The sequence below is a fragment of the Triturus cristatus genome, chromosome 12 (genome assembly GCF_964204655.1).
Source record: "Triturus cristatus chromosome 12, aTriCri1.1, whole genome shotgun sequence".
NCBI lineage: Eukaryota > Metazoa > Chordata > Amphibia > Caudata > Salamandridae > Triturus > Triturus cristatus.
In genome coordinates this window covers 73,740,020-73,765,620 of record NC_140595.1, presented here as the reverse complement: position 1 = coordinate 73,765,620, position 25,601 = coordinate 73,740,020, and the positions used below count along the sequence as shown (strand labels likewise).

At 46.4% G+C, this 25,601-nt stretch overlaps 1 protein-coding gene across 1 annotated transcript in view; it reads left to right on the top strand.

The window, feature by feature from the left end:
• Positions 1-25,601, top strand: part of LOC146772571 (disintegrin and metalloproteinase domain-containing protein 10-like) — an 83,023-nt gene that overhangs the window by 6,342 nt on the left and 51,080 nt on the right. The window contains exon 2 of the mRNA XM_085636924.1: positions 13,129-13,279. Within this exon, the coding sequence (XP_085493050.1) occupies positions 13,129-13,279 (151 nt within the window). The remainder of the gene's footprint in view (positions 1-13,128; positions 13,280-25,601) is intronic.

The window sequence follows — 25,601 nt, the reverse complement described above, 5'->3', positions numbered from 1 at the left end:
TTGGATTTGTTCAGAGTTGTTTGTCCTGGGCGCTGTATCTCGGTGGTAAGTCGTGGGCCTCTTCTGGCACTGTCTCTCGTGGGACTTGGGTTCGTATCCTGCCTCTGCTTTCTTTGTATCCCGTGGTGGTATTGGTTCCTGCGGTGCTTTACATTGGCCCACGGAGCTATGGCTCGATGACTTGTCTGGTGCCTCTGGTGGTGCAGGCTTGCACTGGTCTTGGGTTTGAATCCCGCCTCTGCTTTCTACGTGTCCCGTGGTCGGTTCGGTTGGCCTGGCCTCTTTCTGCCTTGGATCCTCCTGAGGTTCGTGGTGGTTCGGTCGGCTGTCTTCCGCCATTGGCGTGCGGGGTTGGCTCCCTTGGCGGCTTTGCTGTTATGCCGGGGGGGGGGGGCAGTTCTTCCTTGTGGTCCCTTTGGGCTTTGCGTCTGCTGGGGGTTTTGTGCTCGGTGGCGGCTCGCTTGCGCGGGGTGTTTCCCTCGCTATCCGTGTTGGGCCTGTCGCTGGCCTGGTTCGGGGTCCCACTTTTGCCTCTCCTGGGTTCGCCTTGGGGTGCGGTTGTTCTCTGGTTCGGTCGACGCTGTCTGGAGCGTGGTTGCCGGGTCCTTCTGTTGTGCGGGGGCCTGGTGGGTGCTTTCCCCCGATTCCGCTGGCTCCACGGGTCCTGCTGCGGGTCGGACTGGGTCGGGCCTCGTGTGTCCTGGGGCTGTGGTGTGTCTGGCCCTATTGGCTTTGGGGTGTTCTCCTTCGGTGGCTGGGTTTTTTCCTCGGTCCGGGCGCCCTTCGACTCTCCTGTCCTATGCCAGTCAGGGGGTTTACTTGCTGGTTTGCTGGGCGACGCAGGGGGTTTTGCGTTGGTTTCCGGTGCGTGTCTTGGATTCTGGGAGGTTGGCTTCGACTTGGGTCTGGCTGTGTCCTCCCTGCGAGCTCTGTGGGCGGCTGTGTGGGCCGTTCGGGCTTTGTGCCGGTGGGCTCCTTGATGTCCGGGTGGTTGTGGAGTTGTTTCCTCCTGAGTCCGGTCTTTCGTTCCTTTGCTCCTTGTTGGAGTTTCTGGTTTGGCTGGTTTTCTGTCCTATTCCTCTTTCTGGAGTTTTGGTGCGGCTGCTCTGTTTGGCCGTTGGGCAGGCTCTGGTGGGGTGCTTCCTTCCTGCTGTACCTTTTTCATTGGGGGGTTCCCCTTTCTGTTTCCTTTGGGCTGACTGTTCTTGGTCCGGGGCATTCTGTGGATGCTCTCTGTCAGTGGCTGTGTTGGCTGTGGGGACGGCGTTTGGGCTTGTGGGGTGTTGGCTCCTGGGTCTTTTCAGGGTGGCTCGACTCGGCGGTGACGGCGTCCTGGGCTTGCTTACGGGGGGGTTCCCTGGCCGTGTTCTGCATTGAAGCGGCTTGGTGTTCTCCTCGCTCCTTTCTGTCCCATGTTCATTGGGTGGTGAGTGGATCTGTGTCTCCTAGGTTTGGGGACGTGGTGCTGTGTTCTGCTCAGGTTGTGTGACTTTCGGCTTGTGCTGTTTAAGTCTGTATGTACTACTGGGTGAAGCCGATTATTGCTTTGGTATCTGCTCATGTAGTTAGGACTGGGACGGGGAGGGCTGACGAGGAGGTAATGACCGGTTACTCATCGGTAATATTCATTACTCCGAGTCGTAGCCCTCCCCGTCCCAGTCCAGGTTCCCGTCCCTCCCTCCCTGTTCGGCTTCTTGTGCTTGGTGGTACAGGATGTGGATGGGCGGGTCACATGGTTATATGCCTTAGGGTGTGGGTGTGGCCTGGAGGGAAGGGATGGGTTTTTAGTTGCTTGGGAGTTGCTGGTGGGAGGAGCTATGCTCATGTAGTTAGGACTGGGACGGGGAGGGCTACGACTCGGAGTAATGAATATTACCGGTGAGTAACCAGTCAATCTCCGACACCCACATCCCACCTCTCTAAATCCGTCTCACGGCCTATTTTTCGGCCACTCTCTAGCTCTTTTTCAGCTCTGTTTCTATTGTTATACCTCTCCCTTTCTTCTCCTCTCTTTCTTGTTCTCCAGTCGTGCGCCGAGTGCCTCCCTCCTTGCTTGTTCCAGGTGTGTGGCTGCTTTGGTGAGCCTGTGCCCCACGTGCTTTATGCTGTTACTGTGAGCAGCGTTCACAAGCAGGGAATTCATGGCAGTGTCTTTGGCCTCTGCTCAGCTAGTTTGGGGAAAGGAATGCGTTATTCCTAATTGTGATTACATCTCGACAGTTCTAAAGTTTTCGTGTCGAAGAAGGAAAGTGCAAAGACGCAGTCGATTTATCAGTGATGGCGCGCGCTGAAATGAAATTGGAGGAGGGGGTCTCAAGGAGGCAGGATGGAACGGTCAGAAGTGTAGTGGTGTGTCCTTCTCCCCTTGGTATGGTGAATTATGGGCACCGAGTTGGGTTTTAGTGATGCTTGCTCTTTACAGTAACTGGAGACTTGATTTGGGATGGGATGGGAAACAGACTAGTATTATTATCCACAGTCGCGGCCGGATTACGGGCGGGTGGGGGGGTGGAAATGGGGTCGTCGCGCTACGGGGGGAATGGGGGGGAGGCGGGAGGGGTTTAGTGGAAAAGAAATATATAAAATGAAACTTACCATCCCGCGCTGTCTTCTGGATGGGTCACGACTCCCGCCGTCCGGTCCTGACTCCGGCATTTTTCAGTTCCGAGCCGGCCGGCTGCAGCTCTCCTCGCGTAATCAAGAAAGGCAGCCTCCCTCCCTCCCCTCCGCCAATCAGAAGTGGTGAGGCGAATCTGAGAGCGCCCCAGCTGGGCCATTTTCTCTATGTAGGCAGCTGCATGCAGCAATCTACATAGAGAAAAGGGAGAGTGGACGGTCCTCCTCGAGGGCGGGGGGGGGGAGAGGCTTGCCCACTGTTGTGCATACTGACTGTTTGGTCGGCCCAGGGGCCGACCAAACAGTCAGTATGCACAACAGTGGGCAAAGCCACTACCCCCCTGCCCTAGAGCAGGACCGCCCACCCCCAACCAGGCACAAGTTATTACCATTTATGTTTCCGTGTTCTCGCACTGCGAGAAAGCAGGGGGGCGGCACCCAAAAGCCCCTATAGAGGAGCCGCCACTGGTCTCAAATTTTTTTTTTAGACAATTTTTATTAGGAACAAACTGCAGCAATAAAAACATTTTGTAGACATCTTTGGCAAAGTTATACAAGATTTCAGCATTGCATTACGACCTTCAAACCATCAGGAGTACATAGGATTACACTATTTAACAGTTGTACAGTTACTATAAGGGTTACAACTATGCCCCCGGGTCAGGAGAGCAAGATAATTCACTACTGGTTCACCCCGAGTCTCATCATTGTAGTTGCTCTTATTGTGTGCCATCACCTCCTCAGCCTCCCTCTCCAACATCGAAAGTCTCTCCCTCCTCAGTTCCACCGTAGGAGAAATGCAGATCTTCCGCCTGTATGTAATCCAGCATCCCCACTTATAATCCCATTTTTGGGGGTATCCTCTCCCTTTATACACAATTTTTTCGGCAATCATGGCATGATCCATTTCTTTTGCCCAGTCCCGTAAATGCGGTACAGTGTCCACCCCCCACTTCTGAGCAATATTCCATTTCGCTATAGCCCATCCCATAGTGGCCCACGACTGTTCCGCCTGTGTGAGGTCCGTTGCCTCCCAGATATTAAGAAGACATAGTGTGGGAGATGGCTGTATAGGTTTGTCACAAGTCCTGGTCATTTTCTGGGTGACGTCCTTCCAGTATTGTTGTATATGGGGGCAGTCCCACAGGATGTGTATGAATGTGCCAGTTTGGTTACAGTGTCGGAGGCAGAGCGCTTCAGTCCTCCTACCCAACCTGAATAGCAGTGTGGCGTCAAAATATACCCGGTGGAGAATCTTGAGCTGGTCCAGCCGAAGTCGCACTCTGTCTCAATTTTTAATGTCTTATTCAATTTTGTTTGGATTCATAAAAAATGGGTAATAAATGCAAAGCTGTTCCAGATAGGGGTCCTGAAAGATCTTGCATGCGGAACCCCAGAATTGACACTGCTGAGTGGTAAAAAAAAGACAAATTAACCCATAAGCCACTGGAACACATTGTTTTAGAGCTGCTCAGTTCTCAATTTTGCACCTGCTGCTTAATACAAATTAAGGTGAAAATGTGACTGACACCAATGCTGTCTCCAGGCCAAGCTTTGCTCCGCAGTCTCTTGTCTGAGTTGGGACATATTTTAAGACATGGCACTCTTTGTCTCTGGATACTATTCACAAAGAGTTTGATGTAACATGGTTTTCTAGTACTTTTGATTCACTCCTGCAGTGCTTATATTAAAGCAAGAGGTACTCCCATCCGGAGTACTACAAAAGTGGCAGCTGCTAATAGCTACTCGAAGCTTGCGATCAAGCCCAAATTGTCTGTGTGTCTGTCAGTATTTCACTGCTGTACTTACTGGCTTCCGCCTGAAGCTGGTGGGAGCTTCACAAGATACAAGCGAACCTAGGATTTTTCTTTTGCAATTTACGCAGACGAGAATGGACTCGGCGGTACCAATAACTTGATATGTTTGTTTTAACCCAATGAAAAGTAGATACAAGATCTCCTTTAAACCATGTTTGGAGAGATTTGATCTCCCAAAAACAGACCCCCCCCCCCATTTGTCTGAAAAGGGACCAGTAAATGTAATCGCTCATTGATTTGAATTTATTGATTGCTTTTTTCATTCTGAGATAAATTACCCTTGCTCTTTGATATAGTTTATCTGGTTTGGACATTGAGTATGTACAAAACAGGCAGTAGGTTTATTCCATTGACAAAGGTCTAACAGAGAAGGGGTTGGCTATGGCAGAACTTAACGGTATCACTGCTTCTGGAGATGAGGGATGAGGGGTCATGTGGAGATGGGGTGGGAATGTGGTGGGTTGAGCAGGCTAGTGGCGAGTTCCTGCGGCATGTGATGCTGGAGAAGGGCAGGTCTATTAGATTAGGTTTAATACTGGTAAGATGTGGATGGGGTGTGTAATCGATATGGGGCCTAATTCACAAAGGGACTTACGACTCGGAAAGTTACGAATGCAGATCCTCCACACTCGGGCGGAGCCTCTGCACTTGTGCCGGAATCTCTGCACTGAGCAGGTACTCCTATCAGGAGTACTACGAGAGTAAGTGGCAGCTTCTGACAGCTACTCAAAGCCTGTGGTCAAGCCCAAATTGTCTGTGTGTCTGTCAAAATGTCACTGCTGCGCTGGCTTCCGCATGAAGCTGGTGGGAGCTCTATAAGACACACGCTAACCTAGGAGGTCTCCGGACTCGTGGCGGGGTCCCCACACTGAGCACTGCAGTACAGAGATTCCACGCCGAGTGTGGAGATTCCACCATAAATGCAGAGACTCGCCCTGAGTGCAGCGATTCCGCACTCGGACCTTTACGAGTTCTAAGTCCCTTTGTGAATCGAACCCTTTGCCTAGCAGGAACCATGGCCTATTTCAGAACATGTGATGGGTATGCCCAGACGTGGGTCCCCTTGCTCACTGTGCCACTGGATTCAAGCTAGCCTGGCTGAATCAGTGAGGGCCAGTGAATGAGGTGAAGATAGCAGCCGCGGTCCGTGCAGGTAACAGCGGTGGGGCGGTTGGGCCGCATTGTGGGGGATTTCCAGGGGATATGAAGAGGGAAAATTAAATAAATAAATAATTTTCCCTCTGCATCGTCCCTCGAAATACCCTCCAATGCGGTCCCACCGCCCCACCGCTGTTACCTGCACGGACCGTGGCTGGAAGATAGTGAAAGAAGAGTCTGCTATCGGCGACGGCGTACACTACAGGAGTAGGTATTCTATTGCAGGGGATGTTGAGTAGGTGTTTAATACATGTGGGTTAGCAGAAGAAGTGTGGCATAATGGAGCAGTGTGGCCAAATAGAGAGGTGTGGCCAAATAGAGAAGTGGGGCTTAATAGAGGGGTGTGGCTTAATGGAGAGGTGTTTCTTAATAGAAGAGTGTGGCCTAAAGGCACAGTGTGGCTTATTTTAGGAATGTGATGTAATGGAGTTGCGTGACAAATAGATGAGGTGTAGTTTGATGAAGGAGATGTGGACCAATGAGAGAATACTTACTAATAGAGGTGGTGGCCATTGTTTGGGGTGGTCTGGTCAGTGTTAGTGGTTAGAAGATGGTTTAAAGAGTAATACAAAGATTATGAGCTGATGGAGAATATTTTGAGTAGTGGAAGCCTCTGGATGAGTGTGGGTGCTGCCAGCTAGCAGAGGAGGTATGGGCTGGAGGAGGCTGCGGACTAGTAGAGAAGGAGAGAGTTAGTGGAGAGGTGCATGCTGGTGCATGCAGTATGGTTTAGCAGAGAAGGGGTGGGTAGAGGAGGTGGTGTGGTCTAATGTAGGAGGAAAGCACTAGTGTAAACAGTGTGGTCTAGTAGAGAAGTCTTGCGGTATTGGGGAAGACATGGTCTAACAACAAAGGTGTTACATTATGTTTAGGGCTCCTGGTTTTATGGTATTTATTTTTTTAACATTTCCGTCTGTATTTATCCATATTTATTTTTTGCCCTTTTTATCTGTATTTATCCATATTTATTTTGTGTTTTGCGTATAAATGAAGTTGAAAAACGTATACATTTCCATATTTGTTTAACTGATAGACGTGCACTTATACTGTGATGTCTGTCGTGTTTCAGCTATTTAAGCTGTCAAATATTACATAGCAAAACATCCAATACTAGCATATACCATAAATGTATGTTGACATATGCCGTTACTTCATCCTGGTTTTATTTCCCTTGCTGTCCATCAGCTCAGCTGCTGGCCCATAATTCAGGAAAGACGGCACAGAGAGTCACTTAAAAAGAGCACAATTTTCTGTATTTATCCACTTTAAAAAATAAGTGTAGACAGAAACCACATTGTTTTCTGTCTGTATTTATCTGTAAAAATCCTTTAAAACGAAAAACAGGGAGCCTTAATTATGTTACATTCATTTTACTTGTATAGCCCATTTGTGACAATTGCTTCCCTTCTAGTGCTGTGGGCTATCTGGAATGTGCAACTTCCACCACACTCCTCATGTATACCCATATCATAAGGCTGGTAAAATTCACTTAGACTCAGTGAAACAGCTTCTTCTGGGTTTACCTGGTGAGAGAGGATGTGACCTAAAAGCTGCCTACTTGAGAGCTGGAAAACCTGGTTCGAGTCTCGGCATAGGCTCAACGTCCTGTGATTCTGGGACGCTTAATGTCCCATTGAGCGCTGCATTGCCAAATGCAATGCAGTGCGCACTATGGAGATTCTTTTTTATTTATTTATTTGTTTACTTACCTCCGTTCGGCCGTATTCCAGAGTTTACTGCCCCCCACCCTGCCCCTCCCCCGCCCCGTGTCACCGCCCGGCAGCACTCCCTCCAGGAGCCACTACTGTTCAGCCTTTTAATTTAACAAGTAGTATTTCTTAGTTTTTTCTGCTTAAGACGTGGGTAGTTGCCGAAATCCTCATTTTCAAGGAGAACAACTTGTAATCAGTTACTAAAGGCCTGCAAACTGCCTAGGTGTAATGTGGGGAGGGGACCCCCCTTTGGGTGGGGACCCCCCCTTTGGCCAAATCACAGTCTGGTTCAGAGTAAGTGGAAATTGCCTGAAACCTCTGATATGCAAGAACACCTGTGGGCTTGTGGAAAACAGACACAATGGACAAAAGGTATTTTAATAAAGGAAAAAAGTGACACAGGGTTAAAGGTCTACAAGGGTGCATTTTAAATAAGGTTTTATGTGTCCCGTTATTACAGATTTTTACAGAAAAATACAGGCAGAAGCCCATTCTTTTTCCTGTCTGTTTCTATTTTTAAATGTGGATAAAACGGAACTTGGATTGTTTTTTGAGTGATTCTAAATGCTATCAGTCATGGCTGCCAAGCGTATAGCTATGCGGATTGACAGGCAGAGGGTTAAAAAACAGAACGCCATTTTAGCAAAGAATGTTGAACAGCAGTATGCACAAGGTTGATACTGAAACGCGTATGTTTTCATATAAGTGCATTGATTTATCAACAGTAGGTTTTCGTATCATTGAAAGCTCTCAGGCGTTCAAGCATAAGTGCGCATGTATTGGTTGAATAAATGTGGAAATATACTAGTTTCAGCTTCCTTTGTTCACTAAACTCAAAGTAAATATGGATAGCTGCAGATAAAATTAGCAGAAAATGAATATTGTATTGTATAAATAAATATGGATAAATACAGACTGAAAAGTCAACAACAACAAAAATACCATAAAACCGGAAGCTCTAATTGTATTCACGCCTCAGTCGCCTTGCCACAAGCGTTGCACGTGTGTGTTTGTGTGTAGGCCTCACCTATGGGGCACAGCTGGTGTATCTAGCATTGCTACTAGTCCCTGGAGGAAGAGCCATAGAGCTAAGGTGCTGGAGCTATTTCTAGAAACATTGCATAGGCAGGACCTCCTCCAGAGATTAAAGGATGGGCAGTGAAGAGCAATTGTTAGAGTGTAGGGAACATGTTGAAAAACATATACCTTTCAAACTTGTTATTGAGTTTTTATATGGAAACTATTAACCATCAGAGGTACAGCAAGAGGTGTTTCTGTCCCTGCAGTGCTATTCCACATTGATTTCACCTCACATTCAAGGACACCTCCATGCTGGGTCCCACATACTCGGGGGAAAGTAAGCTGGCCACAGATTTTTGCATTTTTTACAGATTCCTATCGTTTGCTCTCATTTCTTACAGCATAATTAAGTCACCCTTGCCATATAATTTGGTTCTACCCGGCCACATAATTCCAGGGACTCTGCTAATAGGTTGCATCACAAATTGCCAATTCTCAATGGGTTTGCAAAGAGTTTTGCTTCAAGAATACCGACCAATGTGGAATATTCCTACATGGAGACAGGAACACTTCCAACACAGTGCTGCTCATGTTTTCCTATAAAATCTCGATACATTTATAGCTCAGTTTTTTTCCTATGATTTAACAATGGCTCATTAATCTCTAGATTTAGGCCGACAGGCTTGTAATGTAGCTCCATGGCTACCTGGCTCTTCCTGCTTGGACCTGCAATACTAAGGCAGGTCACATTTTACAACCCACTGGGATGAGCTGCAATGAAGGTAAGGAGTCCTGCAAGGGACAACAGACCAGCAACCCTGCATTTGCTTCTCATATGGAGATATTTTTTAAAGCATCCCATGTTCCTTAAAGAGACGGGAGCTGTGTTTTTTAATACTTTGAAAATAAAAAATGTTCCCCCATATTGGGAACTTATCAGAGGGAGCAGGCAGTAGTGGTCTGTCCCACCTGCCGTTGTCTGGTGAAAAGTGGTCCAACAGTGACCGCTTCACCTTTGCTAATCAGTTACCCATATAACTTGAGAGATAATAGTCATTTTTCAATGTTTTGCAACTGAAATTGTGGGCACAAACCACTGATACATTAAATAGTAATGCACAAAAATCATGGGAACATATTTTTCTCGTCCGCTACAGTTTGCATTTCAGAAAGGGTCCAGAACCCCCTTTATGATTTGGAAAGACTTTTGCGACAACTGAAAGAGTTATAGTGTGAAAAGGTATTTCAGAAAATTCATAATGTCCTTGTGAGCAAACCGCAAAATGAGACTCAAACCCAAGAACACACAGCGCCTGATTCACAAAGGGCCTACGCACTCGCGGCAGAGGCCGCGTAGTCATGGGAGAGTCTTCGCACTCGCGTCGGATGCCCCGTAGTCATGGGAGAGTCTTTGCACTCGCGTCGGAGGCCCCGTAGTCGTGTGGGAGTCTCCGCACTCGCGCCAGAGGCCCCGTAGTCATGGGGGAGTCTTTGCACTCGCGTCGGAGGCCCCGTAGTCGTGGGGAAGTCTCCGCACTCGCGTCGGAGGCCCCGTAGTCATGGGGGAGTCTCCACACTCGTGGCAGAGGCCGCGTAGTCATGGGAGAGTCTTCACTCTCGGGGCGGAACCTCCGCAATGAGAATTGGTTGATATTCTGCGTTCTTTATTATATTTGCATGAATGAGGCTGAAATATTGAGTGCTCCGAAAAAAAACATCATGTTGGAGCTCTACCTGTCCCTGAGTAAAAAAATGAATACTATTTTTGTGATTTTTATTGTAATTTGATGTTAAATCAAGAGGCGGAGAAACTCCTGTTGCCCTTGAGTTTCTGTTGACTGGATTTGTACTTAATCAGTTTTTCTCCATCAACAATATTGCTGAGTGAAAAGAGGGAAACTGTGTTTTAGGTCATTTGATGATTGGGACCATAAATCAATCAATCAATCAATCAATCTGTAGATTTGTAGAGAGCTCACCCAGCAGGGCATCCAGGCTCTAAATAACAATAATAGTAACAAAGCATTATCTGGAAGTGACATACATTTTAAGCTTGTTTGAGCGCTTGTAATATCAAATAATGAGACAAACAATAGATCTGGAGCAGCTGTTTGACATTGTTCAATGCCTGTTTTGTTTTGGTTTTTGTAAAACGGCATTTTTGGGAAGATTTCAAACTTGTTGGCATTCGCTGGCAACCTCAATTCAAGATACAGTCACTCTAAATTATACCCATCTCTTGTCACAGAGTCGGCGGGACCTCGATCGCTGGCAACCATTTGGCCTTTCTTGGCTGGGCCGAGTGGCGGCACTCAAAATGAGCGTGCTTCCGAAAATATTATACCTCTTCAAAACATTGCCTGTGGGGCCTCCCCCTGGCATTTTGAAATCACTTCAAAAAGAGTTTCTCTCCTTCGTCTGGGCAGATAAAAAACCCAGGATAAATGGGGACTTGAGCTATAGACCCCCAGTGGAGAGCGACCTGGGATTCCCAATATAGATCGCCATTATCGGGCCACCCAGTTGCGGGTTCTGTTGGCATGGTCCCAAGATGAGTCTGAAAAGCACTGGCTTTTTATGGAGCGTGCCTTGGCGGATCAGTCCCTGTGGTAGATCCCCTTTATCCCTAAAACCCATCACCCCTCAGAGCTCTACAGGTCACTGGTCACACGGGCAACCGTAAGGGCCTGGATGCGACCACTGTACGTTGCGGCCTTACCACCTCCCCGTCGCCGCTCACACCCATAACCAACAATCCTGATTTCACTCCTGGCCTCGATCTAGTAGTCTTCAAACACTGGGACGGAGAGGGGCACGGATCGATCAGCCACTTGTTCGATGCGGAGGGTCCCTTGACCTTCGAGGATTTCCGCTCTGACTTTGCATTGCCGTAAACTGAGCGATACCGCTATCAGCAGATATGCCACTGGGTTATGCAGCCCTCGAATCGCCAGGGGGCAGAGAGACTGCTCACCACATATGAGACGTGGTTGCATACCAGTCAAGGAAGCGTCTCATCACGGAGCTTTACCACCTCTTGCGGCATCCGGAGCAGTTGGCTAAATCTGCAGGACAGAGGTGGTGGGAGGCAGAATTGGGATGAACCCTATCACAAAAGGAATGGGGGGACATTTTTTACTGGGCTAGACACTTGGCGGGCAATATCTCTAGCATAGAAACTGTTACCAAGATAGCGACAAATTGGTATCTCACTCCGCCCAGAATACATAAGGGTAATCCTGGCCGCTTCCCAGGTTGCTGGAGGGGTTGCGGGTCTGAGGGCACGCTGACACATATGCTGTGGGGATGCCCAATGCTTACGTCATACTTGGAACAGCTCCTAGATGAGGTTGATAAACATTTTAATACACAAATACCACATTTCCCAGCATATGTTCTCCTGGGCTTGCCCAATCCGCTTACATTTCCCCTTAAATCGCGCAGAGGTAGGCAGATGGGAATTGCCTTGGGTGCAGCCCTGCAGAACATACTATCCCACTGGGGCACAGATAGGACTCCCACGTTCCAGGGGTGGTTACACAGGTTGTGGCATGTGTTGGACATGGAACGCATTTCCCTTTCGCTTCAGGGGGACAGGGCAATGTTTGCGGAATTGTAACACTGCTGAGCTCTGACTTTCGGGAACTCACCTGCCCCAGATATTTGCGTTTACTGCGTCTCTCGGTGCTGATACATGATCCTATCCAACCCTCACCAACGTGAGATTCCGCGCGATACCCTTTGTCTTTCCCTTTGTTGCTCTCTGGGGTGGTGGGGAGGGGGGCACGAATATGGGGTGAGGGGTATGGGAGAAGAGAGGGGGTTTGGGATTTTGTTTTCTTTTTGTCTTACGCTCTATTGTTTTTGCACATCCGCTTGGCTCTCCGCAGAGCGCATTGCATTGTTTTACTGCATTTTGTCTTTTATCAATAAAAAAGATTTAAACCTAAAGTTGTTGGCATTCTAAAAACCAATTACTAAAAGCGAAATATATTTTTGCTTCAAAAACCACGGATTGCTTTTGAAGTCTCTGGGACAGAGAGAAACTGCTCTGTATTCAGATCTGCTCCTTGTGAAAGTGCAGAATGCCACCACTCATAGTCAGTGGTTGAAGTGGGCTGACCCACTGCCCCATGCTGTAAACTGGAGTGGGCAGAAAATGTGAATGACACAACAAAGAAGCAATGGGCAAAGAGGACTCACCCAATATGCCAGGCCAGAGAATTTATGCAATTTTCGACTCCGCCAAGTGTTACTCACAATTATGGATTTGCCACATTTGGTACATAATTCATATTCTCATGCATAATCTGCAAATTTAGCAACAAAAAACATTCTGGCCCAAATGAATCAAAAGTTACTTAAAATGCGGCAATACGTGTTGCTGCGCCATGAGAGGCCCTTCGCAAACGTTGATTGTCACTTTTCTGTTGTTTATGTCTTTATTTGAGTATGAAAGTGGTACTAATTTGGTGAAACCTTTGTCCCTAAAGTGTTAACGTGTCAAAATACCAAAATAATGAGGTAATACTAACGCAAAAGGTGCCACGTTGCACCACACAATTTGACTTTTCTTGCTGCATAATTTGGTCCTCCCTTCCCGCATAATGCCAGTGGCAGCCAATAAGTGACCTAATAAATGGAAACAGAGTCCCACTTTTGCACATTTCTAAAGCACTAAAATGTGCACAAGAATATTATGAATGTATTTTTTTGCAAAATGTTGTGAAATGTACTAATGAATGTAGTAAAACAAAAACAAAAATGTAACTCTAATAAATTTGTAATACGTTTTACTATTTCAGGATTTAATACTGATGTTTCCAAACCATTTTTAAGATACTATGAAATGCTGTCCTATGACAGAGAGGCTTTACATGAAAACCACCAACGAGCTAAGCGAGCCACTGATCAGCAAGATGGGCTGGTTCCACTGGAGTTTCATGCTTATCACAGGTATGTTTGAAATATGATCCGTTTTTCATAAACATTAGTCAGGGCTACTGCAATTATGTGATTTTGCGGCAGTTGGATTTTCCGCATAATTATGAATTTGCCTCACTTGCCATATAATCCATCATCTGCTGCATAATCCGCAGATTTAAAAAAAAAAATGTTTTGTTTCAAACTCAAACGGATCATAAGTAGGGCTCCCGGTTTTATGGTATTTATTTTTTCCTCATTTCCGTCTGTATTTATCCATATTTATTTTTTGTCAACTTTATCTGTATTTATCCATATTTATTATGGGTTTTGTGAAAAAAGTAAACTGAAACTAGTATATTTCCACATTTATTTAACCAATAAATATGCAGTCATGCTTGAATGCCTTTCAGGTTTCAGTGATATGAACACCCACAGAAGATAAATCAATACATTTATATGAAAATATTCACATTTCAGCATCAGCCTTCTGTATATCTACTACTGTTTAAGACTCTTTACTAAAATGCCATTCTTTTTTAACCCCCTTACCAATCAATCCACACAGTTATTGGCCTGGCAGTCATGGCAAAGTGTATTTAGAATCACTCAAAAAGCACCAAATTTCCGTTTTTAGCCATATTTAAAAATAAATACAGACCAGAAAATAAATGGTTTTCTGTCTGTATTTATGTGTAAAAATCAGTAAAAACGGAAAACAGGAAGCCTTAATCATAAGTTACCAGAAACGTGGTGACATGTTTCCTCTGAGTAGAGGGTCATTTGCAAAGGCTGACTGGGCCTCTTTATCTTGCTTATTGCTGTATTTGTAGGTTAAACTGGTAATAAGAAGGTGAAACCTTTACCCAGACCGTGTTCATCTGGGTAAAAATGTCAAAATAATGAAGTAATACTATCACAAAATGTGCTGCATTACACCACATCATTTTCCTTTTCCTGCCACATAATTTAGTCAATCCTGCTGCACAATTTGATCCTCCCATGCCACATAATTCCACAGGCCCTGGTTTTAGTATAGCTTCATCAACAGTGGATCTCAGGCTCATAAGAATAGTGTTTTCAGCAGCCTGAGTGACATTTCTCAGTGTATTCTATGCTGCAGACTCAGTACTTCATTACATAGAAGTCTTTGTTTCGAAATCAAATAATGGTGACATAAGGGCCAATATATAAAGATGTAGAAAGGCCTACCATAAAAAAGTATACTTGTGAAAAGAAGACAGAAGTGCTCTAAATGCACATGCGCATGAATGTCATACATGTCTGCAATGTGGGCAGCGCACGCGTCCTTCACACACACATACACAAGCCAATCTCCTAATTTCCCCTTGAGCATTGAAATGTGTGAGTACTAGGGGGATTTTTTTGTTGGGCAAAACCTTTCTTGCAATCGAAGTTGCCACAAGAGTGGGAACCTGCAAGCTTTGCAAACTGCGTAACATGTAGAGTTTGATATCTTTACAAACCTTTCTCACCTCCCTCACATTTTAAGAAATAAATGTGGAAACCTGACCTGTAAAATGATTAACTTATTTATTTAATAGGACTGCTTGTGTTCTACGCCTTTCCTTATATATAAGACCTTATAGGCCTTGTGTTCTACATCTTTGCTTATATACAGGTCTTGTGTTCTACACCTTTCCTTATATTCAAGACCATATAGGTTTTGTGTTCTACACCTTTCCTTATACACAGGTCTTTTGTTCTACACCTTTCCTTATATACAAGAACTTCTAGGCTTTGTGTTCTACACCTTTCCTCGTATGCAAGACCTTATAGGCCCTATGTTCTATGTCTTTCCTTATATGCAAGACCTTATAGCCCTGTGTTCTACACATTTCCTTTTATACAGACCTTATAGACCCCGTGTTCTACAGATTTCCTTATATACAAGACCTTATATGCCTTGTGCTCTAAACCATCGGTTCTTGACCTGTGGCGCACGGGCCACTTGGGGTCAGCAATGCCCAATCAATTTAGGAATTTTAATTATATAAGCAGATTAATAAAGTATATACACATAAAGAAGCGAAATGTAAAACAGAATGTTTGAAATGCTCTCTAAGTAGGAAATTTGAATTGGAGGCTAAAAACAAAGTTGTTATCTTGAGCTTGATTCGTGGGAGTAGTGCAAGTACAGCAGTAGCACGGCAACTGGTGGCCACAATTGAAGCAGTGGTATGTGTCTACAAAAAGAGAGGATTCATTAGGAGAAAAAAAGACTGAGTTAGAGTCTTTCATATCGGCAAGACTTAGAAATAAATCCAAATTTTGAAAATCCCAAATCTTCCACTCAAAATGAAAAAAAGTGCTGTATATTTTTTGTTTGAGAATTAAATACAATATTTCATAATGTGTGTATTTGTTTGATGTATATTTGTTTCGGTATATTTGTGTATATTTTTGGAGATTCAGAAAGCCTCCCTGCTTCCAAAATTAATTCTGTCGGGCTTCACAGAAGTGAAATGGTAAGGAACCTCGACTCTAACCCATAAATTTATTTTGCTAGCGTATGTTTGTAAGTCACTACCCTCTCCTTATCATTCTGAAGATGGATCTTCATAGATCATCCTGATCTAGACTTCCCGAAGTAGTACCTTAGATCCAATTCTTTGTACGTATCTGTCGCACTTCAGTAGAGCAGGACACGATAATCGAGAAGAGGCGTTCGTAGCTGAACACAAAACTGTTAATGTGCCCTCTAGAGTGTGATGGCTAGTAGTGATAGTTCTGTCATTGGCAGCACTAGTGGGAGCGATGGGTGGTGCAAGCTGCAGCAGTCTTCTGACAGGGGCCCTGGCACTTCTTTTTTTTTCTTTCTACAAATTAAGCACTGGAATGAATCATACTTTAGATATGGCAGCAGAGCACAACTCTTATGATGAGGAGCTGTTGAGTTATTCAGATGTGGCCTCTTGAAAAGTTCATGGAAAAGACATCAGTACTGTCCTTAAAGCCTTACGCGATACTCCAGATGCTGCATCCAGATCTGAGTCCAATACTCCCAACTATGAACCCCATAAATGTGCAGAACAGGCACTATGTGGCTCTTAGAAATGGACAATGTTCTCAGATCTAGCTCCAAAAATCCATCACATTTTACCACACAAGACCTTCAGAATAAAACACAATACTCAAATGTGGTGTCTTGAACTAGTAAACACAGGTGCATAAAAAATAATTTAAATGCAGCTTCCGCACAGTATTCCTGATCCGAGTTCACAACTGGACACAATATTCCAAATTAGGCTGCCATAAGTGGCAAACTATTCAAAACCAGCCAGGATGCCCAAGAAACAGGCGCAATATTCTAGAAGTAACCTGTGAACCAGACGAAGTACCTCTGGGAGGGCCTACAGAGGACAGACGAAAACCATGTGAGACTCTATACTCCAGATGGGGTCTCCTCAGGTCCACAGGTTACTCCAGATGTGTTCTTCAGAACTAGACTCTACATTGGAGAGGTGACCCTCAGAACCAGATACTGTACTTCAGATGTGGCTGTCAGAGCTGGACACAGTAACCTCACCGTGAGCCCCCCACCACCATAGCTGGAAAGAGGTCTCCTGATGCCCCGTCCAGAGCCCATAATTCAAAATAAGGCAGAAATCTGTGCTAGTATCCATTTTATTTTTTTTTACTCAAGGAAACACTGTATGGACAAATATTTCACTTTATTAGTGCAGTTGAACACCTAAATACAGCAATAAGCAATTGAGAGAGGACCAGTCAACATTTGTGAAGGGCTTTCCACTGCCTTGGAACATGTGTCGCTGAGCTTTTTTGTGTAACTTTTGATCCACTTAAGCTATAACACATCTGCAGATTATGCAGGAGATAATGGCATATGTGGTAGATTCATAATTATGTGGGAAAAGCTGGGGCCGCAGAACAGCATAGTGGCCCTGATTATGTCCCGGCGCTTAGATGTTTTCACCCATAACTGGGACACAGCTCACAATAATAATGCAAACGGAAACATTTGCATATTTTAATGAACTAGTTTGTTTTTGTGTGTATGATTCAGTCACAACATTTCACCGGTGATTCCCTGCCATGGGTGACAGAAATCTCAGATTTCCCAGGTCCATGCATGAGTAATTGAATCGCTTCAGTTTTTTCCCCGTTGCATTTTGGTACTCGTAGTTCTCTTTTTATAATAGAAATCGCAGGACAACAAGTACCATAATGCAAGCTGTGATTCAGAATAGCACTGTGTGTTTTAAAGGAGACACTGGTTTTATCCATTATGAATGTTGGTCTTTCGGTGCCTGGGCCAGACGCCCTGTATCTGTTTCTAAAGGCGGTGCCTCCAGAACTGAACATTATAGAACTCAATATTTAATAGTTTCCTTGAGAGCACAAGACTAATCCCAATAACCTACTATAACCAGTCAATGAATCTCAAACCTTTGGTTCAAGAGCACCGTACTGCCCGGTGTAAAGTGCTTCAATGCCACATCACGGGTAGTAAGCGCTATTTTTTTCACTAGTTTCTATGTAGCACTAACTCGACCTGACTGTATTGAGCGATTTACATGAGCACCAGTCACAGTACAGAAAGACAGATTCATTTTTTAGACACGGGGAGATTAAGAAATTTGACCAGAATCACAGGATGTTGTGCCGCCGGTGAGACTCGAACTTGGGGCCAGATGTACATAGGTAATCATTTGCAATTACCAAATTTCGAATTTTTGCGATGAGCTATTTGGTAATCATAAACACCCATGTACAAATGTGTGCTTTACACATTTTTTGATTCCCAGTGGGTTGTAAATAGATCTACCTCATTAATATTCATATTCAGCAGACCACCATCTCTATGATTGCTTTTCAATAAAACTAATTTTTAGGTCTCGCCTGGCGTAAGACTGCGCAGACATCCGCAGTCTCGCTGACGAGATTTAATGATTTAGAGGAGATTTCTGTAGTGGGATTTAAGCCCCGCCCCTCTTTTCCATTGGCTGACGTCACCGTTTATGCTTAACGGTGGCCAGCCGTTGGAAAAGAGCGTCTAGTGACGTACACTTTTCTCTTTTAGAGCCGTCCCAGTTGGACTGGCTCGGTTCCTTTACATCTGTGGTAAAAGGTTTTCTTATCTTTATGGGGCCATGTGTTTCAAACACATGGCCCCATAAAGACAAGAAAACCTTTCATGCGTGGCCTACCGCTGCCAACAACCCTCCCCCTGCGAGGCCTGCTTCCCCGCCTTACCCCGTAACCCGACCTTTTGCTGCCCATCCTTACGCCTCCCCCCAGCGCACCTCGGCGCTCCTTTGCCTCAGACCTTGCTGCGCCCCCATGCCCCCCTCCCCCTCTGCTGCGTCGTCACTCCCGGACGAATTCCTCTCTCTCAATACTGCGGGTGCTCAACAATGCGCCAAGGATCACACGCCGAGATCGAAATTTATGCCGGGCCTCGTCAACCGGCCCCCGACGCATCCCTGCACCAGCCATGAGGCACCTCCTTGGCATTTTGCAGTGAGAGGGTTTTCAAAATCAGGGCTAAGTATACTTCTGTGTGTACTGCCGCAATGCATTTGCGCATACTTAATGTCTTATCAGTATGTAACTTGGGTAACGGTTTCTCTCTCAATTATGTAAAGAACTCCGATTACCAGTTTACCTTCGGGTCGAATTCGTGCTATACAAAAACTCTAAACAATAAATTAATAATAAAAATAAAATAAATAAAACCAGCAAGTCCTGTATTCGCAAGTAAAAGCAATTTGTGTTCTTTATTCTAAATTTGAACGTGTTTTCACAAGCCTGGGTTGGACCTAACCGTAGTAATGGCGCCCCCAAGTGCTTCCCCCCCACACCCCGACCAGGGCCGGTGCCCCCTCCCTCATCCCCCCCAACTGCCTGCCTCCCCGCAACAGCACTCCCCAGGACTGCGAAGACCACCTCTGGGCACAGCTGGAGGCCGCCTGTCCGCACCCGGACCAGTGCCGCCGCCTCCCTCCCACTTCCCCACATCTCCGCAGCATACAAACCTGGGCGCAACCAATGTTATCCGACCATGATGTCGGCATCAAAAGCAAAAATGCAACCCCTTCTTTGCAATTATCGACAACCTCCGCAGATGCCAAAGAACCCCAAAGTCCAAATTAACCTTTAATAATCTCCTCCGAAATCGCTCCCCCTTAACAGAATCGTGCTATCATCCGTATGGCGCCAAACCCCTGGTTCCGGGTGGTGCTCCCTAGGTGCCTGGCAGAGTAACCACCCCTCCTGCCCCCCACCAGACCAGACCCGACGGCCCGCCCAATTGGTCACCCCCGCCCGCTCCACAGCCCCCAGCCCTGCTCACCTGCTCACCCTCCCCTAACGCGCCGCCCCTCATACACTGCACCCAGCACATCGTGGTCACGACACCTGATCCCCCCTCCCCTCCTGGATGCTGTACCATCACCAAGGGGGGGGTCTATTATATCTGTTACAGCACCTGTCACAAGAGAATCTGTATTTGTCCCATTCGTAGATGTACCATGCATCCCATATCCTCTTCCTTTCATGAATATAAAAACTCTGTGCCTGGTACCCCTAAGAGCACTGTCACACGCATGAACTCTTCCTCGACACCACTAACGACTTTCATTCACTTTCCATGCAGAAGTTACACTGCCAATGAATTGCAAAATATAGCGGTTCAATGTACCAATAACCTACATCCCAAATGTTTGCTGTATTTACTGCCCCGCCCCATCCCCCGCCGAAACTGTGATCCACCCATCCGGAAAAAAAAAAGGTCTCGCCTTTCATTAAGTTAAAGCCATTTGCTTTGCTATACAATACCATTAGCAAAGAAAATGGCTTTAACTCAATTAAAGGCGAGGCCTATTGCATTTTCAATGCTTGTTTTTAAAATGCAGACCGTTTTCCTTAAAAGAAAGTGGGATGGTTTTCAAAAAGAAAAATGAAAAGATTTCTTTGAACTTTTTAAGAGTAGGCAGTGGTCCGTGGGACCACTGCTTGCTCTTTAAAAATGTTTTTACAAACACTCACAACTGTAATTTGGAGAGTCGCAAAACATTCAGACTTAAATTACGATACGGTATTAGGCAGGGACCCTCCAAATACCGAATCGCAAACCCATGACTGAATCGCAAATTGGGCCTTTTACATAAAAAAAATGCCTTTTTGCGTTTGCAAACGGCGAACGAAAAAAAGCTTTGAACCAATGGCCCCTGGTTTCTCAGTTTCATAGTCGGTAGCTCTGGGGGTAAAACCACTTCGTCTCATATTAAGCGAGTTCAATTCAATATCTTGAAGATGGGGTCATTTTCTGTGCCAGCACCAAAGGGGGTCGGGAAGACCTCGCTGCTCACCCCACCAGCGACCCCCATTGTCACCCTCTCGTGGAACCCGAGAAAAGCCGAAGTGCGCGTTCAGGGAGCTGTATTCAATATTATTGTCTGTGTTGTGTTAGGGAAACGAAAATGTCCACATGAGAGTGGGCCATTTTCAAAGCCATTCACAACAGCTGACGACCGCTTTACGCAACCTATTTCAAGGCTGTCCCCCCCCCCCCCCCCCCCCCCCCTTGCAAAGCGCCCCTGGGTGGCAGGAGCGGCCCCGGGTAAATATTTCAGAAAGGAAATGAGGGAATAAATTGTCCGCCCAGTGTTGTATTTTATGGTTTCATTAATATAGGGCTCCATACGCCTGACGAGTTCTCAAAGAACTAAGTGGTGTTTGGAAAACAACGTCACTACGCACCCCAGAAATAAAAGGGGGTCGTTTTCCCAGTTTTTGCCCCAACATGCTAAACAAGCATTGAAAATGCAATAGGCCTCGCCTTTTATTAAGTTAAAGCCATTTGCTTTGCTAATGGTATTATATAGCAAAGCAAATGGCTTTAACTTAATAAAGGCCTATTGCATTTTAAATGCTTGTTTCCAACCCACGTGACTTCCAGTTTCATGGTTCTCGGCGCCGCTTTACCAGAAACCACAGCGGCCCCCAAGCATAGCGAAAGATGTCACCGAAAGAGAGTGAGATATCGACGGCAGATAGGGAGAGGCTGGAAGGCAGAGGGAACTGCGGGGAAGAGTCAGAGAGCGGTAGGAGGAGGGAGAAGGGCAGTCGGACCAGAGACAGAGCTAGGAGAGTGAGAGGGCAGAGGGCAGAGAAGGGCAGAGACAGAGGGGCAGTCAGAGCGGCGAGAGTATAAGCGCGCAGAGAGCCTGGGAGGCAGAGAGAGCAGAGCTGGGAGAGTGAGAGGGCAGAGACAGAGCGGAGAGTAAGAGCGCAGGACAGAGAAAGAGGGGCAGTTGAGAACCACAGGCAGAGCGGGGAGAGTAAGAGGACAGAAGGACAGAGTCAGAGAGAGGTAGAAGGAGGCAGGGGGTAATTAGACGACCACTGGCAGAGCGGGGACAGAGAAGGACAGAGTCAGGGAGGGTAAGAAAAAGCCAGAGGGACAGTCAGTCCAAAGACAGAGCGGGAGATTAAGGGGTCTAAAAAGGGCAGAGCTAGACAGTAACTGAATTTTGGGCGATAAAGTGGGAGACATTATCTGTTCTCTGCCGTAAAAGAGAGTACCAGCGGAAGGGACGGAAGAGTTTGGGGATGGAGGGCGGAAGTAGTATGAGATTCCAGGTTGGGGAGAAAGAGCTGGAGGCAATGTGTTGCCCTGTCTCCTCTCCAATCAGTACCACCTGCTGGTCCCTACTGCGCACATGGATTTGGGGGTTGGGCAGAATCGATCTGCTAAGATCTCGTTTACACTAGGGTGCTGAGGGGTCAGACTGAAAGACATGAAAATGAAAGGGGGGGGGCTCTGTTTTCCCACTCGTTGCCCATTACGCTTCTTCCACTGATGGTGTATCTAGAGCATTTTATGTCTACCTCCACCCCAGGACACTCACCGGACTCCAGCAGATGAGTGGATCGGTCTCCGGATCCTCCACCAGGGTCCAAAGCTTCGCCAGGAAGCCTGGCACATTACTGCCGCCCGGCCCGGGCAGCTCCATGGCCTCCAGGGCCCCTCACCACACAGGGCCTCTTTAACCCCTTCGATGCTGCGCAGATTCCGCCGCTGTGCTGACGGAATCTTGCGCGGGCGTGGTCATGACGGAACGGTTCCGTCATGAGCACAGCTCAACCGTGGCTCATGACGGAACCGTTCCGTCATGAGCACCGAAGGAGTTAAGGGGGCGGGCAGGTGGCTCTCCTCACAGAGAGACTCTCTGGTCAACAAACCTTCCTGAGCGACCACAAAAGCTCTGCCACTGAGTCAGCACTCTACCGAATCTCACACAGCCTCAGCTGTCCTGCACACGCCCCCCTCAGTCCCGTTACGCAGAGCACCGGGCCTGCTGCATGGCTGCCACCATCTTGTGACGTCTTTTCTCCTCAACACACAACACAGACGCCGAGGGGGCGTGCCAGCCGCCTGCGCGCGCACCTTCCCTCCGCCGCGCGGTGCTATTGCCTCTATCACGCGAGCGCCTTCGGTCCGTCGTGCGCTAGTCAGGTTGTATCTGTGATATGTGATCCTAGGGCACTACCGCCATGTTGAAATCAGGCAAAACGCCGATGACAACCAGAATATGTGCGGCGCAGAGTACAACGGCCTCGGCCCTCCCACAGTATAATAATACTTTAATTGGCATGACGCGGTCGGAACGCTGCGGACAGAGACACCGCTGCAGTCAGGCAGCCGGGTACGTGATAAGGAGAGGCCACGAGGCATGCCACAAGACTCGAACAGCAACGACCAGAGCTACAGCAGCAGCTCCCCTCCACCCAGCAACAGACAGGTACCGCTTCCCTCCACCCAAAAACAAACAGGTACCGCGCGCCGCAGACAAGAGCAAACACTGCTTCACTCTTTTAGAGCCGTCCCAGTAGGACTGGCTCGCGAGCCGTCCCAGTTGGACTGACTCGCATGACTGGTTTCTTATCTTTATGGGGCCATGTGTTTGGCCCCATAAAGATAAGAAAACCTTTTACGCCAGCAGTAAGTCGGGGCAGCCAGTCCAACTGGGACGGCTCTGAAAGAGAAAAGTGTACGTCACTAAATGCTCTTTTCCAATGGCTGGCCACCGTTTAGCATAAACGGTGACCCCAGCCAATGGAAACGAGGGGCGGGGCTTAAAGCCCACTAGAGAAATCTACCCTAAAACGTTAAATCTCGCCAGCAAGACTGCGCATGTCTGCGCAGTCTTACGCCAGGCAAAACCTAAAAACAGCCTTTCAAAACATGAATAAAATATTTGATGAACTTAAATTCCTAAAAAATTTCTGAGACTGAAGTTGGGACGCTGTAGCGTCAAAGAGATGTACACAGATGTTTGGCATGCAATGTGATTTAGCCAATTATATATTGAATTAATTTGAATAGTTATTTTTTTAGAAAACATTTTTTATTTAGGTTTACAAAAAAATTACATTTATAAAAATAAAAACAGGGTACTACTTTATATTTTCTTTTAAAAGAGTATAAATCTTCTCAAAGCATCGATCCACATTAATACAGATTTATTGGTTCATAGAACCCCTTAAGTAACTCTCAACCAGTTGTGTCACGTCTGGTCTATTTTATCGTTATTGAATTTTTATAGTGCTTAATACCCCAAACATATCATTGAATCCGTTTAACACACATCACATCCAATTCTTCCAACAAAGCGTTTACGAAAACCACACACTCTTATAATTAATTCGACAGGTTCACCTGTAACCACTTAGGACAATTTGAGCGCCACAATGTCGCACTAGTTGGTGCTACTTGCTATATACATGCTGAATAAAATAATATAAAGTCGTGACTCTTTTTTTACAACATAGCAAGTAAATGATCGTTGGACTACGGTGACCAGATTGTCTTCCTTTATATTAATGATTAATATGACAGGCAGGAGTGGTAAATACATCAAACAAATCTTCTAAGAAATATTTGAAGTTCACAACACACCACTGAAATGAAACACAATGTGGGAAGTGTTTCCTTGTTGTGCTTGAGTGACCACTGTGATGTGCCTATCCTTGGTCATAGCGCTTAAAGTGAGAGAAGAGTGAGTGAGAGCGCGGGCAGTTTACTTTATTGAGATGCTGCTAGTTACTTTGCAGGTCTTCCATGAGGGTTTTTATTTAATATGCATGATCCCCAGGACATTGGCCATTTACTTTTCTTGTTATCGCAATTAGAAAACACGTTTATTTATAATCTTGGAGAGGACCAGAGAGAAATAGGTGTGTTTGTATGTATGTCTGTAGTATTTCTATAGCGTGAACCTAGGCAAAAGGCAGCAGAGCACTGTACATGGTCAAAGACAAGCAGATGCTAGGAGAGGTAACTGTGTGATGGGTGGTTAACCCCTTTGCCGCGGGGGTAATTCCCCCGCAGCGCGGGGAGGCGGCGGCACTGTGCTCGTGACGAGCCCAGCTGTGCTCATGAAGAAGCTGGGCTCGTCACGACTCTGCCCACTGATTGATTCTCCCGCACAGGCAGGGAATCAATTGCGCGTGGGAGTGGCGCGACCGTTATGACGAGCCCAGCTCGTCATGAGCACAGCTCCACTGTGCCTCATGACGAGCTGGGCTCGTCATAAGCATGGGAGCAGTTAATACATTGTGAGTTAGTGTTCTTTAAGGAGGTGAGTCTTCAACTATTTCCTAAATTAGACCAGTGTTGGGGCAGTCCTGATGAACACAGGATGTTGTTCCAGATCCTTAGTGCATACATGGAAAATGCCTGGTGCCTTGTTTTTTTCCTTTTTTACACTTCTCAGTCTGATGGTGTCTTGGTTGCGGGTGTGCCAAGAACCACCATAGATGGCGAGTTTGGCTGCTGAATAAGTACGAGTGCTGAGCTGAGAAATCTACCGGTAAGGGCTGTATAAGAGGCCATCCCTGATGCAAGCTGTCATTGTATTAACTGGATTTCAAAGTGCTTTACACCATTGAGTTTTGAGCTGGTTGATGGACCATCTTGAGATCTGCAAGGATAGGTTAAATCAGTCATCCAAGTTCTCTGTATTTTGCAGCACCGGTCGTAGTGACGATTCGCAGATTTCTTCATGCATTGGAAGCTTGACCTCTCAGTACTGTGTGGATTATATCGAGAGCTGATGGTGGTTGTCTGAGAGCTTAGGAGCGTCCTATGTCTTTCCTGATTTCAGGATTTCCTAGTATTATTGTTTCTGTAGGCCCTGTCTTGGGTAGGGGTATATTTCAGTCTCCTTAGGTTACAGCAGCTTGGCACAGGCGTTGTCATTAGGGTCACCCAGACAACTAAAGGCCTATTCCCCTGTCTGCAGTGACGACACTCGGCTGTGGTGGTTCCCAGTTATAAGGCTTTTCCTGAAACTCGCCTTGATCC